Source organism: Neopelma chrysocephalum, unplaced genomic scaffold, assembly GCF_003984885.1.
Source record: "Neopelma chrysocephalum unplaced genomic scaffold, ASM398488v2 Primary Assembly neopelma1_26, whole genome shotgun sequence".
NCBI classification, from domain to species: Eukaryota; Metazoa; Chordata; class Aves; order Passeriformes; family Pipridae; genus Neopelma; species Neopelma chrysocephalum.
In genome coordinates, this window is record NW_020897695.1 from 23,073,659 (window position 1) to 23,100,564 (window position 26,906).

A 26,906-nucleotide genomic window follows, 5' to 3' on the forward strand; every position below is an offset into this window, starting at 1 on the left:
TCCTCTCACCCCATTCCATACCCCCCATGTCAACCCTATTCCCGTATCTAGTAGAAAATGTTTAGTCTCTTAGTCAAGGCAAGCCTGTCTTGTTTGGGGAACACTTGTATCTTGGCCTAAACCTCAGGACAGAGTCAAGGAACTGGGTGACTCTGCTCTCTGTACCCTGAAGATGATGAAGGATGATGAAGAGGGGGTCCCAAAAAGCCCCCCGACCCAATTCCAGGAGGTGGGCCAGGGGGTGGACCAGGCCAAAAGTTATAGGGTGGACACACTTGGGATTGGCCAGATATTGTTATAAATGTAACATCTCGGGCACAGCCCAGGGCGCACGCGTCATTTACCATCTATTGCCGTGGCACAATTAAACCCTTTCTTATCTCACCCCAACTAACGGCTCCTGGATTTTTTCTAAGCACCAGCTGAGCAGGCATCAACTGAAAGAGGACCTCATCAGTGTCTGTAAGTATCTGAAGGGAGAGTATCAAGAGAATGGACCAGGTTCTGGTCAGTGGTGCAGAGCAATGGGACAGGAGACAACGGGCAGAAACTGGTGCACAGCAAGTTCCACCTGAATCTGAGGAAAAAGTTCTTTACTATGCAGGTGACTGAGCACTGGAACAGATTGCCCAGAGAGGTTGTGGAGTGTCCCTCACTGGAGAGATTCAAGTACCATCTGGATGTAATTGTGTACAATGTGGTCTGGGATGACCCTGGTTGAGCAGGGAGGTTGGACCAGATGACCCACTTTGATCCCTTCCAGCCTTACCCATTCTGTGATTCTGTGAAATGCCTGATAACATCTCACTGATAGAAAAAAAGCAGTGTGTGTAAATCAGCTATGTTCAAATTCCTCCTCCAGAAAAACTGTGGTCTTAATCAGCATTAACTGAGATGAAGGATCTCTGACTACCTCTTTATGGGAACACCTTGACAAAATATAGCCCTTCTCACGCACTTTCTCTCATCTGTGGCTGTAATTTTTGTGTCTGTTTGCTGAGGATGCTTACAGAAACAGAGAAATGTTCATTAGTGGGATCTTGGGATGCTGTCCTATCCCGTCTACCACTCAAAGCAGGGCTGTTGCCTGCACTCACTCAGGATCCCCATGGCTTTCACAGGGTTGGAGAACTGAGGGTCTCTTTGGCCCCTGTACCAGTGCTGCCATCTCCTTCCTTTTGCAGCCTTTTCCTGAATGCCCACCTTCAAGATTCATATGAGTTGCATGGTATTGCATTCCCTGTGCTGTCTCATAAATGAAACTGTTTGAACAGGGTCAGCAGTGAGTGAATGTATTTCATGGGTCTTTCATTAGCCTCTTAAAGATGAGTATCTTGGGATTGTGTAATTGTATGTGACTGTAACTCCTGGATTTTCACTCACTTTTAGCAAATAATTTTTTTTTTAAGACTAATTTAACAATTCATGTCTACAAAATGGTTTTGACATTTTTAAGCAAAGATGATGAAAGTGGTTTGTGGAGGAGGAAGAAAAGCTAACTACTTCATTTTGTAAAACAAAGCCAGACAAACCAAATGTATTACCTCTAAAAAGTCCCTGCTGCCTCTCTGCGTTTGCTGGATATTAAATTGCAAACTTTAACACAGAAATAGCCCTCACTGAGGAGACCTGTTTTTGAGTTTTCCACTAAGGCACTGGTTTTGATTGAAATAAGAGACTGAAAATTCACACAGGGTATAGGAATAGTATAATTTGCTCCCATTTTCTTCTTAAGACATGGTGAAGGAAGGATCTCTGTTGGCTGTATTTCTCTGCCATACATACTATAGAAAAAGAGAGAAGAGAAGAGCTATCTGCATTCCCAGAAGAACCTACAACTGCACATGCCCTTGCCTCTTTCACACAATGTGTCCTGTGAAGCAGAGCAGGAGTGATTTGTATTTAATAGGAATGTACGAGTTGTCTCTTGCCCAAATCGCTCTAACAGGTACGTAGCCTGCGTGTCCCTATGTGGTTGCGAGTTATGCTGGCGATGGTACATGCCTTCGGTAGGGTTGCCCACGCCAGACAGGTCAAAACCATAGGATCAGTTACACTACATTCTTGGGCAGGATGAGCTCATTAGCCTTCTGGCAGTCATCCTAGGAGAAGGACAACTCTCATCCCAAACCCGGGCAGATGGAGCTCGCTTAACCCCGTAAGGCCATCCATCTAAGAGAAGGTCACTCTAATCAAACCTACGTCCTGAGGACCTCACTGCCACCGTCCAAGCTTGCTCGGCCCTGGCAGATGAACCTTAGGATTAAAGGGTGGGTTCAGTTCCGCGCATACTGCATCTCACCTAAAAAATCCATTGGGCAGGCTTGAAGGCTTTACCCACATGCAAAAAGTCCTGCAGCGACGGGCGAGGGTCGAAACGGCAGGTGAAAGGTGCACTGGGAGCCGCAGACTCAACCCTGCATGCAGGCGGTTCAGGATATTGGTCATTTGAGACTGACGGAGATGAGAGTCTCTTGGGGCAGCACCCTGAATGACCAAGCAGCCTTTTCAAGGACAACACTGCTTGCTCCACTCAGAGAGGGGCCTAGAAAAGGTGGCCTAAACAAAGCTCATCTCCACCTTCACCCGGTTGGTTAACCACAGACCAACGGGCATCTTCCTCCAATGCGGTCGCACAAAGAGCAAAAGACAAAGGCACGCACCTGCCTCCAAAGGTGTACCTAAATTAACTCTGGCATGTTCGAACATCAGAACCATGCTCGACTCTGTGAATAGCGGACGTCCTGAGCGACGTTCTGCCCTAATTGCCCACGAACTGGCTCGTCTCAACATCGACATAGCTGCTCTCAGTGAAGTCCGCCTTCATGAGGAAGGCAGCGTCAGAGACCATGGTGCCGGTTACACACTCTTTTGGTCAGGTAAGTCCAGAACCGAAAAACCTCTCTCAGGTGTCGGCTTCATGATCAAAAACTCTATTGTCCCTAAACTCGAAAATCTGCCGGCAGGCCATTCTGACCGCATTATCTCCCTATGCCTTCCACTAAACAACAAGCAACACGTTGTCATCTTTAGTATATACGCCCCAACTCTCTAAGCTGACCCTGCTGAAAAAGATAAATTTTACACTGACCTGCGCTGCCTTACCCAAAAGGTACCAGCAGATGATAAGATCATTATCCTTGGTGATTTCAACGCCAGAGTAGGTAAAAATTTTGAAGCATGGAAAGGAATATTAGGCAAGCATGGTGTTGGAAACTGCAACGATAATGGTCGACTTCTGCTAGAATTCTGCGCGGAGCAACAGTTTACCATCACCAATACTATCTTTCAGCAGAAGAATAGTCTGAAGACAACCTGGATGCACCCCAGGTCTAAGCATTGGCACCTCATTGATTATGTCTTGGTGCGATGGAGAGATGTCCGCGATGTCCTCCATACCCGCGTGATGCCCAGCGCAGAATGCCAAACAGACCATCGGCTTGTACGCTGTAAACTCAATTTCAATCTCAAATTCAAACCCAAAAGGGGCAGTATCCCAAGGAGAAGACTCCAAGTTAACGATCTCCAATCAGCCACAGTAAGAGAAAGATTCCAGGCAAACCTTCAAACTAGGCTTGAAAACCATTCCACAAATTCTATAGATTCCTCTCCTGAAACAATTTGGCAGCATATTAAAAGCAGCATCCTGCAATACTCTCAAGAATCCTTAGGGTTCTCCCTCAAGAAGAACAAGGACTGGTTTGATGAAAACAATCAAGAAATCCATAAAATGTTGAGGAAGAAGAGAACTGCCCACCAAGCACACCTTGCACTGCCATCCTGTCACACAAGAAAAATAGCCTTTCGTCTTGCATGCAGCAAGCTCCAACAGAAACTCCGTGACATCCAGAACAAGTGGTGGATCGATCTAGCTGCAAAAACTCAACTATGTGCAGATACAGGGGATCACAAAGGATTCTATGAGGCCCTGAAAACAGCATACAGGCCTACATACCAAGTCCAAAGCCCACTACTCAGTGCAGATGGTCAAACGCTTCTGACAGATAAGACCTCCATTCTGAATAGATGGTCTGAACACTTTCAGACTCTTTTCAGTACCAACTGTGTAGTCCAAGACTCAGCAATTCAGTCCATCACACAACAACCGGTGAAATACGAATTGGATACTGCCCCCACTTTAGGAGAAACCCTCAAGGCCATACAGCAGGTGAAAATCGGCAAGGCAGCTGGGGTTGATGGAATTCCACCCGAAGTCTGGAAACATGGGGGCCTTGCACTCCATGCTAAATTTCATGAGCTTGTGGTGCGCTGTTGGGAACTAGGCGAACTACCTTCAGACCTTCGTGATGCAGTCATCATCACCTTGTATAAGAAGAAAGGTACTAAATCAGACTGTTCAAATTACCGTGGTATTACTCTGCTCTCCATTGCTGGCAAAATCTTGGCAAGAATACTCCTAAACAGACTAATACCCACCATAACAGAAGAAATTCTACCTGAAAGTCAGTGTGGCTTCAGAGCCAACAGGAGCACCACAGACATGATATTTGTTCTCAGACAACTGCAAGAGAAGTGTAGGGAACAGAACAGAGGTCTCTATGTAACCTTTGTCGACCTCACCAAGGCTTTCGATACTGTGAGCAGAAAAGGTCTCTGGCAGATTTTGGAACGTTTAGGTTGTCCTCCCAAGTTCCTTAAAATGATCATCTCACTTCATGAGGATCAGCACGGCCAAGTCAGATATGGCAACACACTTTCTGAGCCCTTTCTAATAAAGAATGGTGTGAAACAAGGCTGCATTCTCGCTCCTACCTTATTCACAGTCTTTTTCAGCATGATGCTCCAAAGGGCCACGGCAGACCTCGATGATCAGGACGGTATCTACATTCGATATCGTACTGATGGAAGCCTATTCAACCTAAGGCGACTGAAGGCCCACACCAAGACCCTAAACCATCTTGTCCGGGAGCTGCTTTACGCTGATGACGCCACCCTTGTTGCCCACACAGAAGCAGCCCTGCAGCGTTTAACATCCTGCTTTGCAGATGCTGCTGAGCTCTTTGGGCTGGAAGTCAGCTTAAAGAAGACATAAGTTCTCCATCAACCTGCACCTCAGGAAGTCCTCCATCATCCCCACATCACCATCGGCCAGTCAGAACTCAAATCAGTCCAACAGTTTAATTACTTAGGCAGCCTCATCTCCTCAGATGGTAAGATTGACGGGGAGATAGACAATAGGTTAGCAAAGGCATATAGTGCTTTTGGAAAACTCCATAAAAGAGTATGGCGTAATAAACACTCGAAGAAAAGTACCAAGATCAGTGTTTACAGAGCCATAGTACTGTCTACTCTTTTATATGGTTCCAAAACATGGGTCATCTACCGCCACCACCTGCGTCTCCTAGAACGCTTCCATCAATGCTGCCTCCGTACAATCCTAAACATCCACTGGTGAGATTATGTGACCAATACATCTGTTCTTGAACAGGCAGCAATCACAAGTATTGAGGCCGTGCTACTGAGAACGCAACTGCGATGGGCAGGGCACGTCTCCAGGATGAAGGACCACCGCCTCCCTAAGATCCTGCTTTATGGTGAACTTGCCACCGGCTGCCGCAAGAGAGGAGCTCCGAAAAAAGATACAAGGACTCCCTGAAGCAACAACTCAGCCTCGGGCATATTGATCACCATAACTGGTCTACTCTGGCCTCTAATCGGGAGGCCTGGAGACAGACCATTTATAACGCTACTGATGCTTTTGAGAAAGCACGCAGGATCACTCTTGAGGAGAAAAGACAACGCAGAAAGAATCGAGCCTTGCAGAATATACCATCTAAGGAGTCCTTCTGCTGTGTCTTTTGCAACCGGACTTGCCTTTCTCCTATTGGCCTTTTTAGCCACCAACGCGCTTGCAAGAAAAATGGGTAGAGCCCTTCCCAAATCTTCGTTCGCGAAGCCTAGCCATGAGATGAGTTGTCTGAATTTTTTTGTGAAAAAAAAGTTAGCCAGCTCATCTCAAGTGTTTCATGTGAAGCATCAGGGTGTTTGGCAGGGCCGGAACTTGGTGAGTAGGACAAACTGTGCAAGATGTCATGGCAATCCCTGCCAATCCAAAGGATGGAGTTTTTCATGCAAAACTTTGTGCACCTTGGTGGCCCAGCACCAAAACAAACTCAATGTCTGGGCTTGGGGATTGACACGGTAGGTGTTATTTTGGAATGGAAGCTGATATTCTTTGGATCCAACACATGGCTACTCAAAGTCCACTTGAAAGCTTTAAATCCCTTGTTAAAAATAGATGGAAAGCACTAAATGGATTCCATATTTGTTTGACAGATGAAATATGATCAGGGAGGCCACGGTTCAATGTGTCTCATGAGATGAGTACAAGAGAAAACAATACAACTTCTAGTCATAAAAAATCTTTTTTTAATTGCTTTGTAGGTGGTCTTTGAGGCTTTGCACAATCTGGAGCCTCGTGGATATGTTGTCGGATGGATCATTGCCATCAGTTTGCTGGTGGGAATTCTCATCTTCCTATTGCTTGCTGTGCTCTTATGGAAGGTAAGGCAACAGATGCAACATAAACACCAAAGCTAGTCCCAGGAAAAAAAGCTTAAATTTATCATTGTATTTTTAACATCTATTTGCTTTAGGAACTGAATAATTAGTCAGTAAAAACAATTTCATATGCAAGCTTTCGTGAGGGACAGGGAGGGATTCATGATGTACAGAAGAAGTGAAAAAGTGGGGTTTTTAGGGCATGGTTATTAAAAGTTGAAACCTCTGATACCATTTCAGGACAACAATGTCCCTCTTAGAAATCTGCTGTTATATTACTCTTAGGTACTTTGCATTTCTATGTTTTTCTGATGACTGAGGCTCACTGATTTCAGCAGGATTTCCTGAAAATTGTGTCAATTTTGCTTGACCGGCAAAGAAATTGGGTGCATGTCTGGGAAAAATCAGATGGTAGCTACTGTTTTCAAGAGGTAGATGCCCTGGGGAGAGGAGGTTCCAGCAATAAATTCTTCACATCCCTCACACAAAGAGTTCCAGATCAGTTAGTTACCAGAGCAAGAAGCACCTGGACCTGTTAAAAGACAGCCTTCCCACTGTCTCTGATAGGATACAGTTCTTTTACCCCAGGCACTGTTACAGGGTAAAAGTGGGCTGATCCTGATACTTGGCAGCAACCATCTTGTGTGGTAAAAAAAAGGGGAAGGAACTTCAAGTGTTTTCATTCCTCAGTTCCCTGTTACCAATCCATAAACTTAAAAGACCACAGTGAAGGTCAGGGACTGTCTTTGAGGGAAGTAAATCTCAAATACACACATGGGAACGTGTCCAGCACTATTTTGCTTCCCATGGCAGATGTCCAGCAGTCTGACTCACACAGTTTAGCAGCACATGTGCTGCAGGCTCTGCTGGCCGACTGTGTTGGGACTGGAGGTCACAGGCCCAGTGTGCTGCAAAAGGACATATCGCTGCAGGTCATCAGGCTGTAAAATGGATTTACAAACCTGGGCCAAAAACTAGCCATGCAATTCTTATTATAAATGATATAGTTGTGTGTATAGTTGCATTATGGATTATAAAGCTACTTCATATAATATATAAATTTTATATGAGATATAGATTTAAAGTATTTTTAAAGTTGGTTTTGGAGATTTTTAAGCATAAACTGGCCAGGTTAAAATTGACTGTGCTTTCCATTTCGAAAACAATGTTTGACCACAGTCTAGAATATCTCATAACTTCCGTTTTTCTGGCATCTAGGAAATGCTTTTGCTTTCTGTGGCAGAAAGAGTTAAAGGAAAAAAAAGTCAGTGAAATTAAGATGGGAGAATAACCATGAGAATGGAAAAATGTGAGATTGGAAGAGACCCAGGGTTTATGTCCCAATGACACAATTTGAAAAAGGAGTTACTGCTGCTGATTTCATATGGCTCATTTCCTGTCATAAAAAGGCATGTTTGAAAATGTGCAAGATAAGAAGAATATCACCTTTCACTGTGAGTCTCCAGGAGAAACTCGCACAAGTTCAATTCATAATCTCTACTAGAGTTAATACAGTCCTTTGCTTCCTGGGTTAATCTTGAGACTTGAGCTCTTTTAAATTTTATAGAGATCATTCAGTTATATGTGAAGAAGCTGCCATTTTGTTGAATGAAAGCTTTGAGAAATTTTGAGATTCCAAGTAACAGTAACTATTCCAAGCAACTAACACCAGGTTTACATAGCCCTTTTTGCATGCAGATGTGCTGAGGTGAAGAAAGGTAAGATGCCTTGGTCAGAGTCTGTGTTAGAGATAAGTCAGGCTTTGCCAACTGTACTCCAGTGCTTTATCCATAGAGTTGCATGATTAGTAAAGGATTCAATCATTAAGATTTTGTTGTAGAGAAAAGTGATTAAAATTGTGTAGCTGCTAGTATCAGGTGGTGATTGGTCAAAGGAGTCAATTATCTTGGAGGTCTTTTTCAACTATAATGATTCTATGATTGAATATATATATGTGCGTGTGTGTGTGTGCATATGTGTATATATATATGTGTGTATATATATATGTGCATATATATGTATGTATATATGTATACATGTACTCCTCCCCTACATTGAAATCCAAAGAGGTTTTGTGCCATAATTGTATGTCCCTATGCACCTCAGGGGAGAGGGGATGGGCTTTTTTTAAAAAAAAATCAGTTTTATTTCATTGCAGCATTAATAGAGAAAGCTGTTGAAACTGAGTGGCATTTCATATCTTTGATGCAAGTTGTTGTGCCTATTCAGAGTTCACATGCTTCTTCTTTTCTGTACATGTAATTCCAAGAATAAACCATTATTTACTATAGTGAAGCCAAAAATTAAGAATCATAATTGATGTTCAGACAAACAAGGCAATCAGCTCAACTTGCTGTGAGAGGACTTATTAGGGGCAACTGATGGGAAGGGTGTATTTCACAGCTCACAAAGGTCTTCTCTGTAGAGATTTAGAGGAACACACCAGCTGCCTCAGAACTTAACAAGTCTGTACTTCTCCTTTTAATTTCCTTCTTTTCTTTTCTTCTTCACCATCTCTCCTTAGTTTAAAAACATGTAACACTAGTTTCTCACACTTTCTTCCAAGTTCCTGCCCACCTTTTTCCTCTAATTTTTCAGCTTGCCTCATTTATAAAAGTATGATCCCTACCTGTAGGAACTACATAGCCCATACCTGTCCTGTCTGTCCATAAAATCTGCAAAAACTGTGACTTGGTTTATGTTCTCTGAAATTCTTCTTTCTGTAGTCCTCATTGCATTTTGTACAGTTTTTCTGATAACTTTTCAATTTTATTGGTTTTGTTACCCACTTATCTAGTTGCTTTAAGTAAGTTGTTACTTGCTATCTTGTGTAGGCTTCTCAGGGTACTACTTTTTTGATATAGATGCTAGGTTCAGTAGGCCTAGAATTAGGCTTTTTCAATATTATCCTGTTATAAAAATGCAGATAATTAACTTCTGTGATTCAAGACCAAACCTATACTATCTCCCAAACATAGATAGATCTTCATTATGGATAACATCTAGGAAACCTTGAGAAGGGAATGGGACAATGAAAGTGATTGTACAGATAATTAGGTTTTCACTAGGCAGAAGTTGTGTGGATCATTTGAAGTCTGTTTATTTTCTTCTTATTTCTCGCTTTCTGAACCAAAGCGAGTATCACAAAATGTTTGTAGACCCTTGGCTTACCAAGAGCAAAAGGGTTTGTATTCCTGCAACAGTGACTCAAATGTTGGGTTTTTTACAGTAGATCGGTTGATTTACTGTGCTTTTTGAATTCTGACTGAATGTTACAGGAAGATTGAGTTTGTCATCTTTTATTGTTCTCACACAAGTAAATGGTTAATGCTGCTGTTGTAGTGAAAACACTGCATTCACCAGTGAGTTTACCAGCTGCCATGTAATATTTGTTCACTACCCTCAAGATAGGCAACATTTCAGTGGTGGTATTTGTCCAGTACTTGTAAAATGCCTTTGTTATCTTTCTTGATGTAATGAGCTATGTAAATGTGTAACAATAATATTGTGGCTGAGTGTTCTCTCCAGTCTCAGTGTCCTCAAAATCAGAGCTGTGCGTGGCAGGGTACTCTGAGAACACCACAGCCATTGCAGCTGTGTTGCTCTTATTCTGGCACTGTGTGAACAAATGTAATCCACTGGCAAGAGAGAGGTAGGCTTGTGGTTCAGAACGTCTTTTAGAAAAGAGGAAAGACAGGCATCATTTTCAGGAGTCCAAACCAGTAAAAGAATACATATGTAGACTGAAAAATTGCAAATATGTACCTAAGGTTCCAAGGCTCCCCACTGCTGGAACACAACATATGTATTTATTGGAATTCATTAGCATCCCTCAAACCCAAATGCCAATAACAGAGCAAATGTGACTTACCTAGTCTGAATTCTGGTTTTAGGCTTGGTTTCACAATGGGAAATGGTGTATTATAACTTACACCAGCCATAGCTATTTCCTTCTGATTTGACTAATGCATGAAAGTGACTTATTCTGATAATTATGGACATGGTACAGCTTTCATTCAAATATTTTTGGCAGACCAAATATATCAAAATATGATTTTAAAGCTACTTTTTATTGATTCCAAAAATAGTCTTTAATGTTTAGTATTGGGTTTTCAAACAAAGCCAGAAATATTTCAGAGGAAATGGAAAATATGGATCGAGATGTGTTTTAAATTAATTATGCTTATAGGAATGATATCTCTAATTACTGTCCTATTCCCTGGTGAGATTCAGTTTTTTTTCCAGACATATCTGCAGTAGACATTATGTTCTTTGAGAGCAATAATCAGAGATGAACTTTGGATGATGGCTGTGTTCATTCTGTGACTTTTTAAAAAATAAACTATATAGTAAAATTTTGCAACAGGAAAAAATCTTTATTTGGAAATAGTTGTAAGTTTTAATATTGTCCAATTCGCTTTTTAATTACACTTATAAATATACTGGTAACAGCTGTCTTGCAAGTTACTGTACATAGTTACCATACTGCAAGAAGTTCGGGCTTTGATTAAACTCAAGTTACCAGAACTCAGCACTGAAAGATGTTTATAAGTTCAGTCGCTATGGAAGAATTTGATTCCTAGCAGCTGTATCTGATCCCAGTGTATTGCAACTGATGAACATTGTTATGGCAGAGAAGAATTAGCAATGTACACAAAATTGTGCTTAACTTTTAACTTACTTTCATCTAACCTGGCTAACTGTCTTGAAATATTACTGCTGGTACCTGGGGTGAAGATCTGTAGTCCTCCATAGATTTTAGAAGTAAATTTATTTCACATGCTGTAGTACTAAGACACACATAGTTTTTAAACACACATTTTATTAGGCAATTACTTTGTAATGTTGAAATAATAAGAAAAACTATTTTGCTAAGAACAGCCAGTCAATTAATAAACTTAGCTAAAGCAAACATTAAATAAACTATTATTTTAAGTAAATACTTTATGACTATCTCAAAGGCCAAATATTAAAAGCCAGTTGTTAAGGCTAGGTACCTCAAAATAGGAGCACAATTCAGACTGGCAGCATGCATGGAAAAGATGCATTTAGGTTTGCGAAACAGATAACTGCACACAGAGACAGTACAGAAAATCTGAATTAGTACTTTTTTATTTTTTAGTTAATATAACATACCTTGCCATTGTCACTGATGCTAGAGTGTCACCCCATTAATGAACAATTTCTTCCTCTAACCAATTCTTGTGTAACTTTTTTCCCAGGAGTTGTTCAGTTGGCTTCAATGGAGCTACCTGCTTATGTGGTGAATAGAGCTGGTAGTTCTAGTGTTTACCCGTGGAATATCTTTACTATGTAGATACCATCTAGGTTGCATCAGACAAGATTCATTCATCTAGCCTTTGATTCATTTGTAGATACGTAATATCTTTTGTTAAGGACTTAGTATGTACAGTACTTCAGAAATGAATGCTTGTAGAGGAGAACTAATCTTTGAGCAAGCTGCTGAACTTCTCTTTGTCTCAGTTCCCCAGCTGCATAAGTGTATATAACATTGTGTATATTGTATGTGTGTATAGCCATTTGTGGAATGGTGATGTTTGAATCATATTTATTTATTTTCTTGTACTTGTTTCACTGAGCAAATGAGGACCTACATTACAAGACAGTTAAGGGGTTTTCCTCTCAAAAAGGCAGTGAAAGACTGAATAATTAAACCAGGCCTCTGGAGTCCTCATGAGCTTATCTTAGCCACATTATCATCCTTCCTCCTAAAATCATCCTCTCCTTTAACTCCTTTACAAACATGCCTTTACTTCACAGTGGGACCCAGAATTGGCAGTTTGCCAGTTCTTGGTGGAAAAGCTGATAGACATATCAGTTTGTGACCCCTATGTACTGTGGCAAGTATCCTTTAACTGGGAGAAAGGACATAGTGCATCATCTTGGAACTGGTGGTTTGCGAGGATTATCTAGGACCCCATAAACCCAAGTGCAAAGTGTTTTTACCCGCCTTCTTGACAGTAGTAAAGTGAGTTGCACTTAATAACCAGTTATCTGACCCTGCATGGGGAAATGTTCCATGCTTCTAATCTCAGCAGCTCTGCTTTGCAGAGATTGGGGGTGTTGTTGCTCTGCCAACTGGTGGCATTTAATGGGGTGAGGTTTCTGGCCCTGCTTTGACCCACGATTAGGTGCATATTTTTCTAGCCGTAGTACTGTTTATGTGAAGGGAGAAGTGCGCAAGGAGTATGCACCCAAAAAAGGTGAGGAGATGTGTAAGTTAATTCTTTCTGAAGTGCCATGAGGTGAATGGCTTGAGACCTCTGCCTAGATTAGCAATGTGGCATTAAAAGTTTTGTGATGTAAATACAATACTGTTCAGCTGGTATGACTGGATAGTGGTTACAGTAGATAAAGAAACTGTATGCTAGAGGAAAGACAGTTTGTGTTTAAGGCACTGAACCTTAAGGTATGTTGTCAAAGCCTAGTTACATGGGAGATTTCTTCAGTTCTTACATTTTGTTTCATTTTTTTAGTTACCCCTCTGACAGTGCTTTGCTCCCTTTTCTTTTTACTTGTTGATTTGTACTGTGATCGGTAACCTTGTCAGTATAGGCATACTGTTAAAAATAAATACTTTCTATGTTCAACACCTCAGTATGCACTGGAGAAACTTAATTAAAAATAGTACAAAAATTCACAAAAGTCTCTGATATAGTCTTGGATCCTGTTTGAATGTTTTTGTTCACAAACCTCTATTCCTAGCTCAGTGATAGTCTTGAAACACTACCGTAAATCAATACATAATGCTGTTTTTACAGCAGCATGTAACTGTGTCTTAATGAATGATATTAATGAGAAAAAGACTTTTAAAAAAAAGCTAAACATAACCATTCTTCTTCAATCCCCATTTTAAACTATTTATCTTTTTATTTGATTGGGAGAATAAGCCCTGTTGGATTATGAATGATAAAAATGTTTTAGAAATTTATCCAATGGTGACTATAACAAAAGCAGTGATATTACTTGCCCTCTGATCAGCTTTGTTTTTTCCCAACTGCAAATTAAATTTTATTTTGTAATCTCATCACTCCAAGCATACTTATAATTGGCACCCTAAAGAAATAGCCACAGAACCACACTGCAGGAAATGTTAGGTGTTTATACTTCAGGAGTTTAGAAAAATATAAGGTCCAGTAATTCAGCCTTTGGATGAGCACAAAGTAGCAGCAGCAAAAAAAAAAGATAATTTACTGTGATGTTAATTCGCTTAAATGACTTTTGACTGACGTTTTCAGTTTGTGTGAGTATTTGAAGAATGTAATTCTATGTGAGTGTTGTTAGATATGACTCATCTGTGATTTTTAAGGGATTTAAACCTGGCATGACAGCTAAAGGGAGTTGTGTGTGCTAGAGACTTTAAATACTCACGTTTGAATACAGGACTTGACACTGCTTCGCATGGCAAGAAATCCCTTCACAATAACAGGTGTAATTCCTCATTCCAGACCAACACAGATTTTCTGTTGCTTTATTGTTCAGTTTTGCCAGAAACATATTTTCTGCTCAGCATACACTGTAGATGGCAGTAATGCTGTTATGCTAGAAAAGGGTACATGGGCTGGAATAAGTAAATTAAAGGAAGTGTGTAAAACCTATGGATGGTTTCAGATTTTGAAGTGACAAACACTATCCAGTCCTTTCTGAAGATGCTTCAAGTAAATATTAGAGCTGCTATAAGTAGGTGGCTTAGAGTCAAAACCTGAAGCACCTCCAGTTATTCTGACCCATCTACCCTTTTCTCATTTTCTGCGTTGTCTTTACTGGCTGATGCCTCTTCCATTATAACCCTTCAGCTTCCCACAGTGCTCTCTCCTTGCTTCCCGCAAATACTTCCTGTTGCCCTTCCTCTCATGAGTGTCTTCCCTAGGCAGAGGTTTACTGATCAAAATATTTTCCTCAGTCCTTTACTTGGATGTGGTTGTGTGAACTCACAGACTGCCTGATGGGATCACAGCTCTTGACGTGGGTATTCCTTTGCTCTGTACATACATCTGTATGTGTACACACATGCATATGTCTGTATATATAGAAAGCAAAGTTTGGGAGAAATTAACAATATTAGAGACTCATTACCCATGAAACGTGTTGGAGACCATTGGCCCAATGTAAACATCCATTCTACAAATGAGATCACAGCAATGCTCCTGTTAAAGCTGAGGATCTCTTTTCCTCTTCCTTGCTCAAAATTCAGAACTCAATTCCAGCAGTGCTATCCTCACTGTGTTTTCTCAGTTCCCTTAATGGCTTTGCATTAGCCATGGAAAAGAGATCTTCTGGTGTTTCTTCAGCTCCAGTGATAAAAGAGCCAATATGTGCTTAGCCCCACGTTGTAGCAATTCTTCTGCTTTGGTCCAAATGTCTGCCTCCTTATTACCTCTCACTGTATCCTAAATTCACTTGTTTTCTCCAGCTTGCTACTGGTATTAATCAGCCCTCACCGTACAGGTTAATATTGGTATCATTTTTAATGAAATTATTAATTGTAAGGAGATGGATATGCGGGTTGTGTGGAGTCTTGTGAGACAATGACTGTGTTGTGATTTCTTCATGGCCCTTATCAAAAAAATCCCTCTCTAGTGATGATAGGGATTATATCACATTGAATGGAAATATGCATTAAACACTAAGGAACAGTATCGCATAACAAAGCACATCCTTGTCTTTCAAGGATGGGAAATGTATCTAATCCCTGACCACTATTTCTAAAAATGTTAAAAAAAATAATCCTTAAGGTTCAGTTTCTCTTTTTGCCTGCACTTAAGTCCTCTACATAATTTTAGAGTATTCACATCATTTACAGCATTTTATCCCTGCTGGAAAGTTATACAAAAGCACTGTGTAGTCATTGAAAAAATAGTAAAATACCAAAATGCTCATAAACAGCTTTTAAAGACAATTCCTGAAGCAGATGTTCAGTAACAGACATTTTTTATGAAAATAACAGTGGGAAGGAGTTTGGATTTGTTTGTTTGGCCCTCAAGGAAATTAAAAAACCTTTCTATAATTTTGATTATAACTTAAAGAGAAAGTTTTATTATATCAAGGATGTGTTTGCATGAAGGATGGAAACCTTAAGGGTTTAAAACCTGTTTTTAAAACTAGAAATTAAACTTCTCTTGTTAATCTAACAAAGCAAAGTCCTGTGGCAGTTTTCTAATGAAAAACATGTAGGTCTGTTATAAAAACTGATAATACAAAAAATAGCATTCACTTTTTCAACACATCTGCTCCCTGAGCATATGTAAGTAATAGCAGCAGATTCCTGTGAATAAGTAAGTACCTATGATTAATCCTACTGGGGCAGAACAACAAAGTATTAGGCTCTTACACTTTTTTTTTCCATTATCAATATAATAATTCACTTCCATTTTAGACTGAAAATCTAGAGAAACTTCAGCTATTTGCTTCAAGCCTCATTGAGCTGAATTCTGTTGGCATTAATGGTGAATTTTCACTGGGATTTTATGGTGGTGCTATCTTGAGGATGTCTTCTAAAAATAAATCCTTTGCACTGGTATAGGTTGTAGGTTCAAGTACAAAAATTACTAATAATGATTTTTTTCTGCTAAAGAAAGAATTTGATCTGACGTCTAGAGTAAATTTGAAGGATGGGGAACTAGAAAAACTCTTCTTTAATTTTCTCTTCCTGAATCCTTGCAGACAGTGCTCTGAAAGATGCTAGGAAGTGAGGGAGACATGGCCCTCTGAAATTCAAAGTGTCACTTTTTTGAGGTGATTTTTCAGAACAGGACCACCACTATCCCTGCATTTGCATGTACATAGCAAGAGATAAAGCTTTGCTTCTGACAGGTGGGAACGATACTATGTTCACAGTCTATGCACAAGAATTTCTATGAACAAATGAGTTTTAAGGTCTAATTTCAGTTATTAAAGGGGGCTTCCAGAAGGTCATGGGACCTTTGTAAGCTTGAGGTCATGTGCATTTATGTATATGTTTACCTATTCTGCATTTATAAAGTGGCTGTAGGTCTTGTGGTTTAGGAATGGTATTCTCTAGTTTAGTGCTCCCACTAAAACCATGCAACGCTCCCTCCCCCTCTTCCCCCTCCTGTACAGCAGGCTGGAATGGAGAATTGGAGGCACAAAAGGTAAAGATCACAGGTTGAGATAAGAAAAATTTACTGGAAACAGCAATGAGATAGAAAATGAACAGTAACAGCAGCAAGATTAATAACAAAAGCGCACAAAAGAGAGAGAGTGATTCACCTACAAATGGTTCACTGAGACAGAGGTGACTGCAACCACACCACCCTGACTGCTCCCTCCAGCTTGGAAACAGTGTTACCCCACTGCTCCCTCCGGCTTTCAAGCCAGTGCCATCCCGCTGCTCTCTCCACCATGCTTACTTGATTTGAAGGAACCCCTCCTCCTTAGAAGAGACTCTCTTCCCCCACCCCTGGCAATGGCATAAGATTGTATAGAATAAGCTCCAGGTCTTAGCCGTCCCCCTCCTGGCTACTGCAGAAATTAACCCTGTCTTGGCCAGAATCAGGACAGTAGGTGTGTATGTAATGTACACATATGCACTCAGCAGGGTACACTTATCTCTAGAATAATGGCATGTCCCAGTGGTCCACAGTTACCAAACAAAGGGTCTTGTTAGACCACGCTGCAGCTTATATGTCCTTTGCACAGGAGGCAAAAGGCAGAATGAGAGGATGGTGGGTGCATTGTCTCATGCTGCTGTGAATTCAGGATGTAGCTGGGGGCACTGGCAAGGACTTGAGCTTTAGGAAACCCTGCTGGAGAAGCACCCTTGGCAGATTGACCATGCTGCCTTTCAGACCGCTGTGAGTTAAAATACACTCGAAGAAAGTGAAAGTTGCTGAAAACTGAAATTAAAAAGTCCAAATTAAAGGAATCTTAGTTATGACAAGACAGCACAAAATTTTCCTGCACACAGCCAGTTTGGGAATAAAGGGTGGCAATAACTGGTTGATAAAGGAAGACTAAAACATCATGTTTTACACAGCAGGAGTAAAAAAACAAGTTTAGAGTGGTAGGAGTTACGTAAATATTTCATTATGGTGAACAAAATATTGATTCAGTGATCTCAACAGTGCTAAGTTTGAGGAGTTATTCTTGAATGCTTACCAAAGTCTGTTATTAAAATAATTTTTGGTTTTTTGAAAGACTTAAAAAAACCCAGAGATATGAGAAGTTTTTCTCCAAACTGAAATGAAACCCACTTGCATTTCTTTAAGTACAAGGGTTTAGGAAGCAAGAAGGTGTGCAAAAGGAATTATTGGTAATGATAGCTGGAATTGAGATGCTGGGACATGGGTAGTTGTACTGTATTCCTCTGATCCCTGTTGTTTTGTGCAGTTGTGGACACTGAGAGCATTGTTCATAAAACTCTGTCAGCATTTACTCAGGACCTGAGTGTTACTCTGGCTTTAGGTTCAGCTCCAAATTTTGCATTAGTCTCCATTTTAAACCAATAAACCTGTATCTGCCTCTTCTGGTCTGTTTTATTAGGAATACTTTATGAGCATTTTTTTTTAAAGTATGCTTTATGTAAGAGGATCTCTTATCTCTGAGTAGTTCATCTATAAGGAGCAGAGAATTTGTGAAGATTTGGGACCCAGTTTGATCTCATTTATACTGATGTAAATAAGGAGCTATGATTTCAGATTGGCACTTGAAGGATTAAATACTAACTCCTGTGCTGGTTTTTTCTGCACATCATTTTCTGTCCTTACACTGACAAATTAACTTTCAGTTTAATGATAGTGTAACTTACCACTGTTATCTCTTCTGATTTGCAGATGGGCTTCTTCCGCCGGAGGTATAAAGAAATTATTGAGGCCGAAAAGAGCAGAAAGGAGAATGAAGATAGTTGGAACTGGGTCCAGAAAAAACAGTGAACTGCCCTGAAAATTAAAGCCCAGTCATGTGACACGTGCTCACTAGCCTATAGGTCCTGCTCTCATATCTTCCATATGTGGAAGAAGGAATCTTCTCCAGATTTTTCGGAGACCCATTGATGCTGTGTCTTTATCACTCAAAAAAACTAGGGAACATATCCTGAGGCAACCACTGTAGCCATGTCAGGTGACTGAAGCAATTCATACTTCATTTAAGAATTAAACTTTGAACTTTGGTAACCAAGCTGCAGTGCAGAGCAATATTTATGAATCCAACTATTTGGTATACCCTCAGGGGAAGACTGTTACCTAAAAATATATTTTATAAATATAAGCTTTTTATATTGAGTATGTCTTTATATTTGTATCAATGTTTTATAATTTCTACTGAATAGTATATAGTTCACTCAAGCACTGATATCTGGCTAAATCTTTGGAAATACATATGTGTATATATAAATTCTATTGTACTTTTAAACTTCAATGCAAGAGAAAAGAGATTTGCAGAGAAAAATGACTGAAATCCTCATATGCTTAATTCACAAGGCTTGGTAGTATTGTATATAGACCATTTAATGGATATAAGCCAAAATCTTTTCATAGTCTCTTTCTTTGAGTTGAACTTGTTGTTTGATTTATAAGCTAAAGAACCTAAAGTATTTCTATCTGAAAAAAAAACCTAAAGTTGTGATAGTTGTGATATTCTGGATCTTGAGTCTGTCCGTTACTGGCCTGAACGGGAGAGAATGAAAACGCTTCCTCAGTGACATGTAGCAAGATGTAGATTGCTTTGGTTCACTGAAGAAGGTATCACAGAATGGGTTTTTTTGGGAATTTTTCTCTTGCAATCTCTAGGATTTTTATAGTAGTCTAGGATTGTACAATTGAGATACCAGAAGGATATAATTGGGCCAACCATTATGTCATTGGCAAATTCCTTGGAATAGAAGAAAAAACTAAATGGAGCCATATTAATATTAAGAGGGATATTTTTAAAGCTACTGTTCAAGATTGTAATCTGTTGCTATCAAATCAAGTGATAAATTGCTACAAGCTACGAGCATTATGTCTACCTTGTGAGTTATATACATAAGTCATGAGTTTGTCTATATGATAATTTTAAGAGAGATAAGTAGATGCAAGGGTTAAAATGTTTGGAGAGAGATAAGTAGATGCAAGGGTTAAAATGTTTGGATCTTTGGATCTCAAGATTCCCTGTCTGGGTGTTCCAAGTACTGAATGCCATCCTTCTTCAACCATTAAGAAGGAAGTTTAGTCAAGGTGAAGATGTTACTGGATCTCAGATTTCCACTTTGGTTGCTGGTAATTACTTAAATCATTTGTTGAATTAGAAGAGACCTAGTTGTAATTAATTCAACCATGTTTCTTTAAAAAGCTCTTGGATTTCTGTAAGACTTGGGTTTAGATTCTACTTGTGTTTTGCACTTTGTGTAAATAAGAAGTAAATGTCATGTTGGTATAAAATCCATATAAAGGAAAGAAGGGTCAAGCTCATTGGTAGAAAGTGAAACCAGGATTGAAAGGTTGCAGGATGTCTTATTCCTTAAGGGTATGGTAAAAGAACATTATATCCATTATAGCTTCAAATTTTAAAAACTAAACTCATCCATATTTCTGTTTGCTTTTTACCCCCACTGGCATTAAGTGTCTTCTATTGCTACAGTATTGATCAATATTTATTAACTATTAACTATCTGCATGCATTAGGGAGAAAATAGTTTTAAAGTGAATTAAGTTTATTGATTCAACATCTGACAAGAAAAGCTATTAGTCTATTCAGTTATTGTTCTTAAAACAATCATTGGTGACTTGACAGATTCTGTGTAACAAATGATCATTTAAGCCAGAATCCAAGGCAAAGTCGTGTTATAATCACATGTAGTAGAGTACAGATTTTTCTTCAGAGTGCAAAAAAAAAAGGCTGGTGGCATTTGACTGCACTGTTGTGATAGAATGGCTTGGGTTGGAAGGGACATTAAAGATCTAGTTCCAACCCCCCTGCCATGGGCAGGGAAGCCTTTCACAAGATCAGATTGCTCAAAGCCCTATCCAGCCTGGCCTTGAGCACTTCCAGAGATAGGACATCTACAACTTCTTTGGACAACCTGTTCCAGTGCCTCACCATCCTCACAGTAAAGAATTTCCTCCTAATATCTAATCTGAACCTGCCTCTAGCATTAGAAGCTGATTAATTTCTCTTAGTATGATATTTCTGACATCAGTTAGTTTTGCTGATATATTAACTTAACTTGTCTGGGTTTTTCTGTTTACAAAATATCTAAGTTGGACAGAAATTGCATACAAGATTGATTCACAGCTATGAATTGAAAAAGAAACTGCTTAAAGTACTTGCTGAAAAAAAAAAAAAGAGTCTGTTTATTAGCTGTAAGAACCTTCAGTATCCACCCTCTCTAAAACTGAGCCCCTCAAAAATTCCTAAAAAGTAAATTTGCTGAAAAAATAGCTCAGGGAACAAGTGAAATTATTTGTGAATTTGACTGAATTTGAAAGTTTCTATCTGAAAAAAAAAGGAGGAAGTTCCCTTTGAAAAGTTGAAATGCTTAATTTCCATTTTTTAAACAGAAACTTATTTTAAAGTCTGCCAAAAAGTTTCATTACAATATTTTAAAAATGCAAATTATTTATTCCTTTGAGACATCTTTTAAAAGTATGTAAAGAAAAGAGTTAAAAAAGGTAAAATACCCATTTAGCATTTATATTTTGTTGGACTTTTTTTTTGTTTTGTCTCAAGGCAAAAATGTCTCTCTTACTTGCTTAAAGTAAAAAACAAATAAAAATAAATCCCATTTGACTGAGCCCATACTGGACTTTTTGGATTTCTGACCTGAATTGTCAGAGAATTGATCCAGCTCAAGTCATCCCTTAATGAAAATCTAGTTGTTGCCCAGATGAGAGCCATATTCTTCAAATGATCCGCAAATTCTTACTGTCATCACTGTTAGGCCCTCAGTAGATCTGTTGTAACATAGGTTTTTGGTTTCGTATGTATACTCTCCATATTTTTTCTTTCTTTTTCTTTTTTTTTTTAGTCAAGTTCTATTATGGCTTTTATATGCTTCCAGTTAGGATAGTCAGATGTGACAATGAAACATATCAATCCTTCATATTAAAATATTGTAGATGCACCTTTCCACTCCTTAAAAAGCAGCCAAACAAAAAGTCCCACTAATATCAGTTGGTTGCAATCATTTTTTAATCCTAAAATCTTACGAAAAAGTAATATATGTCAAGAATATGTAGGAAATAACTATGCTATAGATCTGCTGGTTTGGTTGGTGGTTTTTTTTGTTTTGTTTTATTTTAATTATGAAACTGTTATAAATATAATTGTATCAAAATCTGGAGACATGATTACTTTGGAAATTGCTTTTAGGGCTCTAAGGTTCCCATGTGTCAGCTGCTTGTTAGTTCTTTGTGCTGTTCCAATTCTGCAGCAGCTAGGGGTAGTCATTGTACAAGTTCTCTCCAGTTAATCCATTTTGAGACAATGTCTTTAGTTGTCTTGGACAAGTTAATTGAAAGGTTTGCTAAATTGACATTGCCTTTTTTTTTTCCAGTGGGCTCACTTTGCACTAGCTCTAAGCTATGCAGGAGAAAGCTTAGAAGTGGGGCGGTAACATTTTCAAATGCATCCTCTGGCATCTGAGAGATCTGAAGCTTGCGATGTGTCTTCTTACAAATAGTACCAATGAAGTTGGTTTTAGGATAGGAAGAAAACAATCTCAGAAAAATATGATCAGGAAGAAAGGAGGGGGAATTAAATAAAAAAATCACTTAATGCAAAGCCTATGCTTTTGCAACCCCATTTAGTTTCCATCATGACATCAAGAAGATCACAGTCATTTCACAGTTTTGGTGGTCCACAGCACAGTGGGCTTTCAATTCCCAAGAGATGAGAGCATTTGCCACCTTTTACAGCAGTTTTGTGTCCATTTAATTTGAAAACCAAGGGTCTTGGAGGTGAATTTGCATCGATTCTCCCCAAGCAATAACACAGCTAGTGTGCTCTAAAACACTAGAATGCTCTGGTACTTGGCCATTGTAGCTAACAAAAATACCTGCTATTTTTTCTAAATAAACCTAGTTCTTTTATTTGTGAAGTTATAATGAAGTCAGCAAAGTGTAGAAAATACTGGAGCAGACTCTGAGTTGAAGTCATCTCACAGGTTGCTTGGATTATCTGAGAGAAATTATGCCTGATGTGAACCCCAAGCCTGTAAACCACTTAAACAGTCCTTTCATCTCTAAGTGGCAAAGGCATTTGCAATGCCAAGCATAACAGTAAGAACAGCCCTGTCTGCCTTAATACAGGAATAGAAGTGACCCCACATACCAAGTCAGTGATGTGCAGGTAGCCCAGCTTGCTGAAAGCAATAGTTACGCAAAGACTGTCTTTGATAATATTTAATGTTGACTCCCTTGAATTTCTTCTGTTTGTGGGCACATTTTGGAGTTTTGCGTGAGTTTGAAATATAGGATTCATGTGGCAGGGGAATTTACGATATTGCTTTCACTAAAGGACTAAAGGAGTCATGGAACTAATTTCTACCCTTTGTCCAGGTTCATCCACTTGCTATAGTTTCTTGGATATAAATGAAAGTAGATTTTGTTCATTTAGTGTACATTGATTAAACTGGCATGAAGACTGTAATTGCTTTTGGAGCTTGGTTTGCATATGCAGTAGAGTACCTGCACCATTGTCACTCCTTTTTCTCAGAATGTCACTGCTTATGTATTATAAAATTGTATGTTTCTTTTTGTGATCTTGTGGTTGGAAGACTTTGTCCACTCTTTCTGATGTCACCTGTATTTAGAAGCTTGTGTTCGCCTGTATTCTAATTCACTTGCACTGTTTTGGAAATGTCAAGTTTACAAAAATACAATTTTTTTGAATAAAAAATGGCTGCAAAAGTATCCTAATAATATCATTTTGTCAGTTATTGTCCTTGTCCAGCTCAAGTATTTTTCCATTAATCTGGTGAGACATTTTCTCCTGTATGTTTGCATTAAATAGTATTAAATTAATTTAATTAAATAGTATTAATAGTATAATGGAATTAAATGTGTTCATCTGTGCATGGATAATAGGCATCTTTTATCTTAATTCTATGACTTTTAAAATCAAGCTATTTGGAGACTAAGAGTACAACTAGCTTGATTACAGTATTTTAAAATCATGGAAATAAAATAAAGTTAGTGGGAATTATTTATATTTCATCAATATTGCTCTACCAACATCACATGAAACCCCATGTGATCGTGATACTGGCCTATGATAGTAAGTGTCAACCTGTGTAACTTGACTTCTGTTTTGATCTATGAATCTGGTTGAATGTTGAATTATTCAGCTCGTGTATTTTTCCTGCAAGGATTTATATTCCATAGTAGCTGGAATATAGTAGCTAAATAATATATTTGAAAGAATGTTTTCAACTCTGTACATCCCCACGCTTAGCATGTCAAAGGGAGTAGAAGTTGGATATGAGGTTTTACTTCTACTAAGTGTTTCAGCGTTCTCCAGCCATAAAAAAGCAATCTGTTTCCTCTGCATTAGACTGTTGTCTCTATGTCTAACAGGCTGGGCAGAGTTAGGACCTAACCTGTGACTCAGAGCACATTTGTACTGGTGGAAGACCACAGCTTTACATACCACAGTTCCAAAGACATTAGGAGACCTCCAAGTAGATGTGGGTTCTGACATGTAGATAGCACCCTTCAAAGTAAAAATAAATGTTCTCAGTCAGGAAGGCTTTCTTCAGGGGGGGGAAAAGTTGGGCAAAAGTGGTAGGAGAATGCTGCTGCCAAGAGGAATGCAATGCCCAGTTTGCTTTTGGAGATTAGCGGAAGCCTTAGTGCTGCAGCAGCTAAAATAATAACCAGAGACTTTTGGATGTACTAACATCTCTGTTATCATGCAAGCAAGTATGTGTGTGTGTAAGCAGGCAATGCCTGCTTCTGTCCCCTTGTGGGGACAGAAGATTGATAAGCTAACACTGCCCTCTGTGGGGCTTGCTCTCCTCTTGTCTTTTTGATGAGCAGAGAACAGCAGTTTGTATATAACAGGATTTTGTGTGCTACCTAAATGGCCTTTAAGAAACCTCTTAGGACTTCTATGAAAAAGTGGCTTTGTTTTAGAAATCAAACCCACAATCTTTAGCAGATTTGTTTCTTCCAGTTTCATCAAGAAAGGAAGAATAAGATCAAAACTAGATCAAAATTCAAGAAAAGTAAGATCTTCTTTTACAATGGAAAAACAAACTCATTTGTTAGCATGCTGCTCAGCCTGGCTCATGTGTAGGATTGGAGCTGGTCTGACGTTTTGGCTCACTATACTGGCCATTGGCCTGCTCTTTGGATTGGACATAACAGAAGTCTCTTTGCTAAATCTTTTCCACTTAGTAGTGAAATACCCCATGAGAAAAATAGCAGACTTTTCCCCATACCTTTTGGGTCTCGTGGGGTTCATAGTGACCTGAGTAGTCCTAGGTAAAATGTTTTGATTGGATTACTTTTTTGTTCCCATAACATGCTGGATAATTGAGTCCCAGAAGGCCGAAGGGCAGTGTTATTTGAGTCAGTAAAGATACAAAGTAGATTTTAGTGTCCTCTTGCCCCTGTTGGCTTACTACAGGAACTAAAATACAATAGAAGCAGCTATTTTGTGCAGATTCAAATATACAAATGGATTTAAAGTCATATGACTGCTCACTACAGCACTTCCAAGGTTTCAACATTTCAAATGGCTACAAATGGAAATTTTATTTGCAAGTGGTTTTGACGGAAGTACAGAATGATAGTGGAGGGATGAATCATCTTAATAAAAGAGGAATGGAAATTAGTTTTTCATGTCTTAGTCATGTTTTCTTGTAACTGTCCAAAATTATTAATTCACATATTTCTAGTTCATTTTTTCTTTACAGTTGATGTAGTTAGTGTCATTTTAATGCCTCAACCTCTAGATATGCAATGTTTTAGTAAGTTAACCAGCAGTTCAGCAACTGTAAAGAATCAGAAATTAATGAAGTAGTAACCTTGAGCAGAGATCTCCCTGCTACAGACAGGTATTCAGGTATGATATATTGACTTGCATGAAATTATTCTAGAATTATACTAATAAAAGTGAGAAAGGACTCAGGCTCCCTTGAAGCTGAAGGACACACATCATGAGACAAGCTTTGCACTAATCTGTGTAAGTGGTAATGTGTGATAATTTTTGTCATTTAAGCAGTATTCCTCTGGGTTTGCTGTCCGAGAGCTGTGCAATTCAATCCTAATGATGCTGCTCTGTGCTGTATTCAGAAAGATAAAAGGAATAGTAAAGAAGGTGATCACTTGATCCAGCAAAGAGACCACTTCATAGAAAGATTGCATTCTGTCCTACATCAGTCTCTCAGAGGAGGTGAGCCTCTTGGGAACTGGATACGATCTGCCCCCTTACTTTTATCTAACTTAAATAATCAGACTGATGACTAAAATTCCTGTTCTGTGTTTTGTTGTGTTGATTTTAGGTAAATGGCACAGAATAGGAAACTGGCAATAAAGTGATTACCTAGTAAGAGATAAGAATACCTGCTCAGTATTAAATTAATGAAATCTATATATAAGATTGGATAGAAGATTATATAATCTTATGGGGTAAAATACTTTTCTCCATTTTAATTTTCAGGGTGGGGGATAAGAAATCAAATCTAACAGTCTATGAAAATACAAGAGTTTTTTTGTGAGATTGCCAAATGCCAAAATCATGTTGCCCTGTTTCTTAGCTCGAGACTGTGTCCCTGACATGGCTTCCTCAAAGGGGAGACCCATGTTTCACCTTGACGAGGTGGCACATGTCACATTGCAATAACCTTGTCTCATACTCCACTGCCTGCTCAGCTGTGCTTTGTCCCACTCTCACCCCCATTCTACAGACACTACTAGCTTTTTCTCCTCGCCTGTTCTTAAATTTCTCCTCTGCTTCATAAGTGTTATTACCCTTTTCTCTCAATTTGTCTGAATAAGAGGACTAACTTAAATTTAAGTGATTTTCCCACCTTGCACTTAGTTTGAAATATGTCACTGTTGTTTCAGACTGAAAGAAAAATTTGTGCTGGAAACTTGGCAGTTTTCCCAAATACATCAGCAGTTCTGAGGCCTATGGGAGGTTCACCAGGAACTGTGGTCCTCTTCTCAGCCATCTTTTCAACTAACTTATTAGCCAGGTTGAAGTGTACCTTGTCAAATCACTAATGATTGTGAAATCTGAGGGAGGGAGGTAGATGATAGATAGACAGACAGACAGACAGACAAACAAGTATGTGACTGAAACTTATTTTGAAAGTGGACAAATCGTATAAAAAGGCCAAGCCTGCCAAAGCCTCAACCCTTCAAAATAGCATACACATTTTGTTTGGAGAGTCTGAAATGCAATTAGGAACACAGAATTGG

General features: G+C 39.1%; 1 protein-coding gene across 1 annotated transcript in view; it reads left to right on the plus strand.

Moving 5' to 3' along the window:
- The window catches only part of ITGA9 (integrin subunit alpha 9), a 219,326-nt gene extending 200,533 nt beyond the window's left edge, over positions 1-18,793 (plus strand). Inside the window, exons 27-28 of the mRNA XM_027675915.1 lie at positions 6,406-6,525; positions 18,336-18,793. Of these exons, the coding sequence (XP_027531716.1) occupies positions 6,406-6,525; positions 18,336-18,434 (219 nt within the window). The 3' untranslated portion in view covers positions 18,435-18,793. The remainder of the gene's footprint in view (positions 1-6,405; positions 6,526-18,335) is intronic.
- The last annotated feature ends 8,113 nt before the right edge of the window (positions 18,794-26,906 follow it).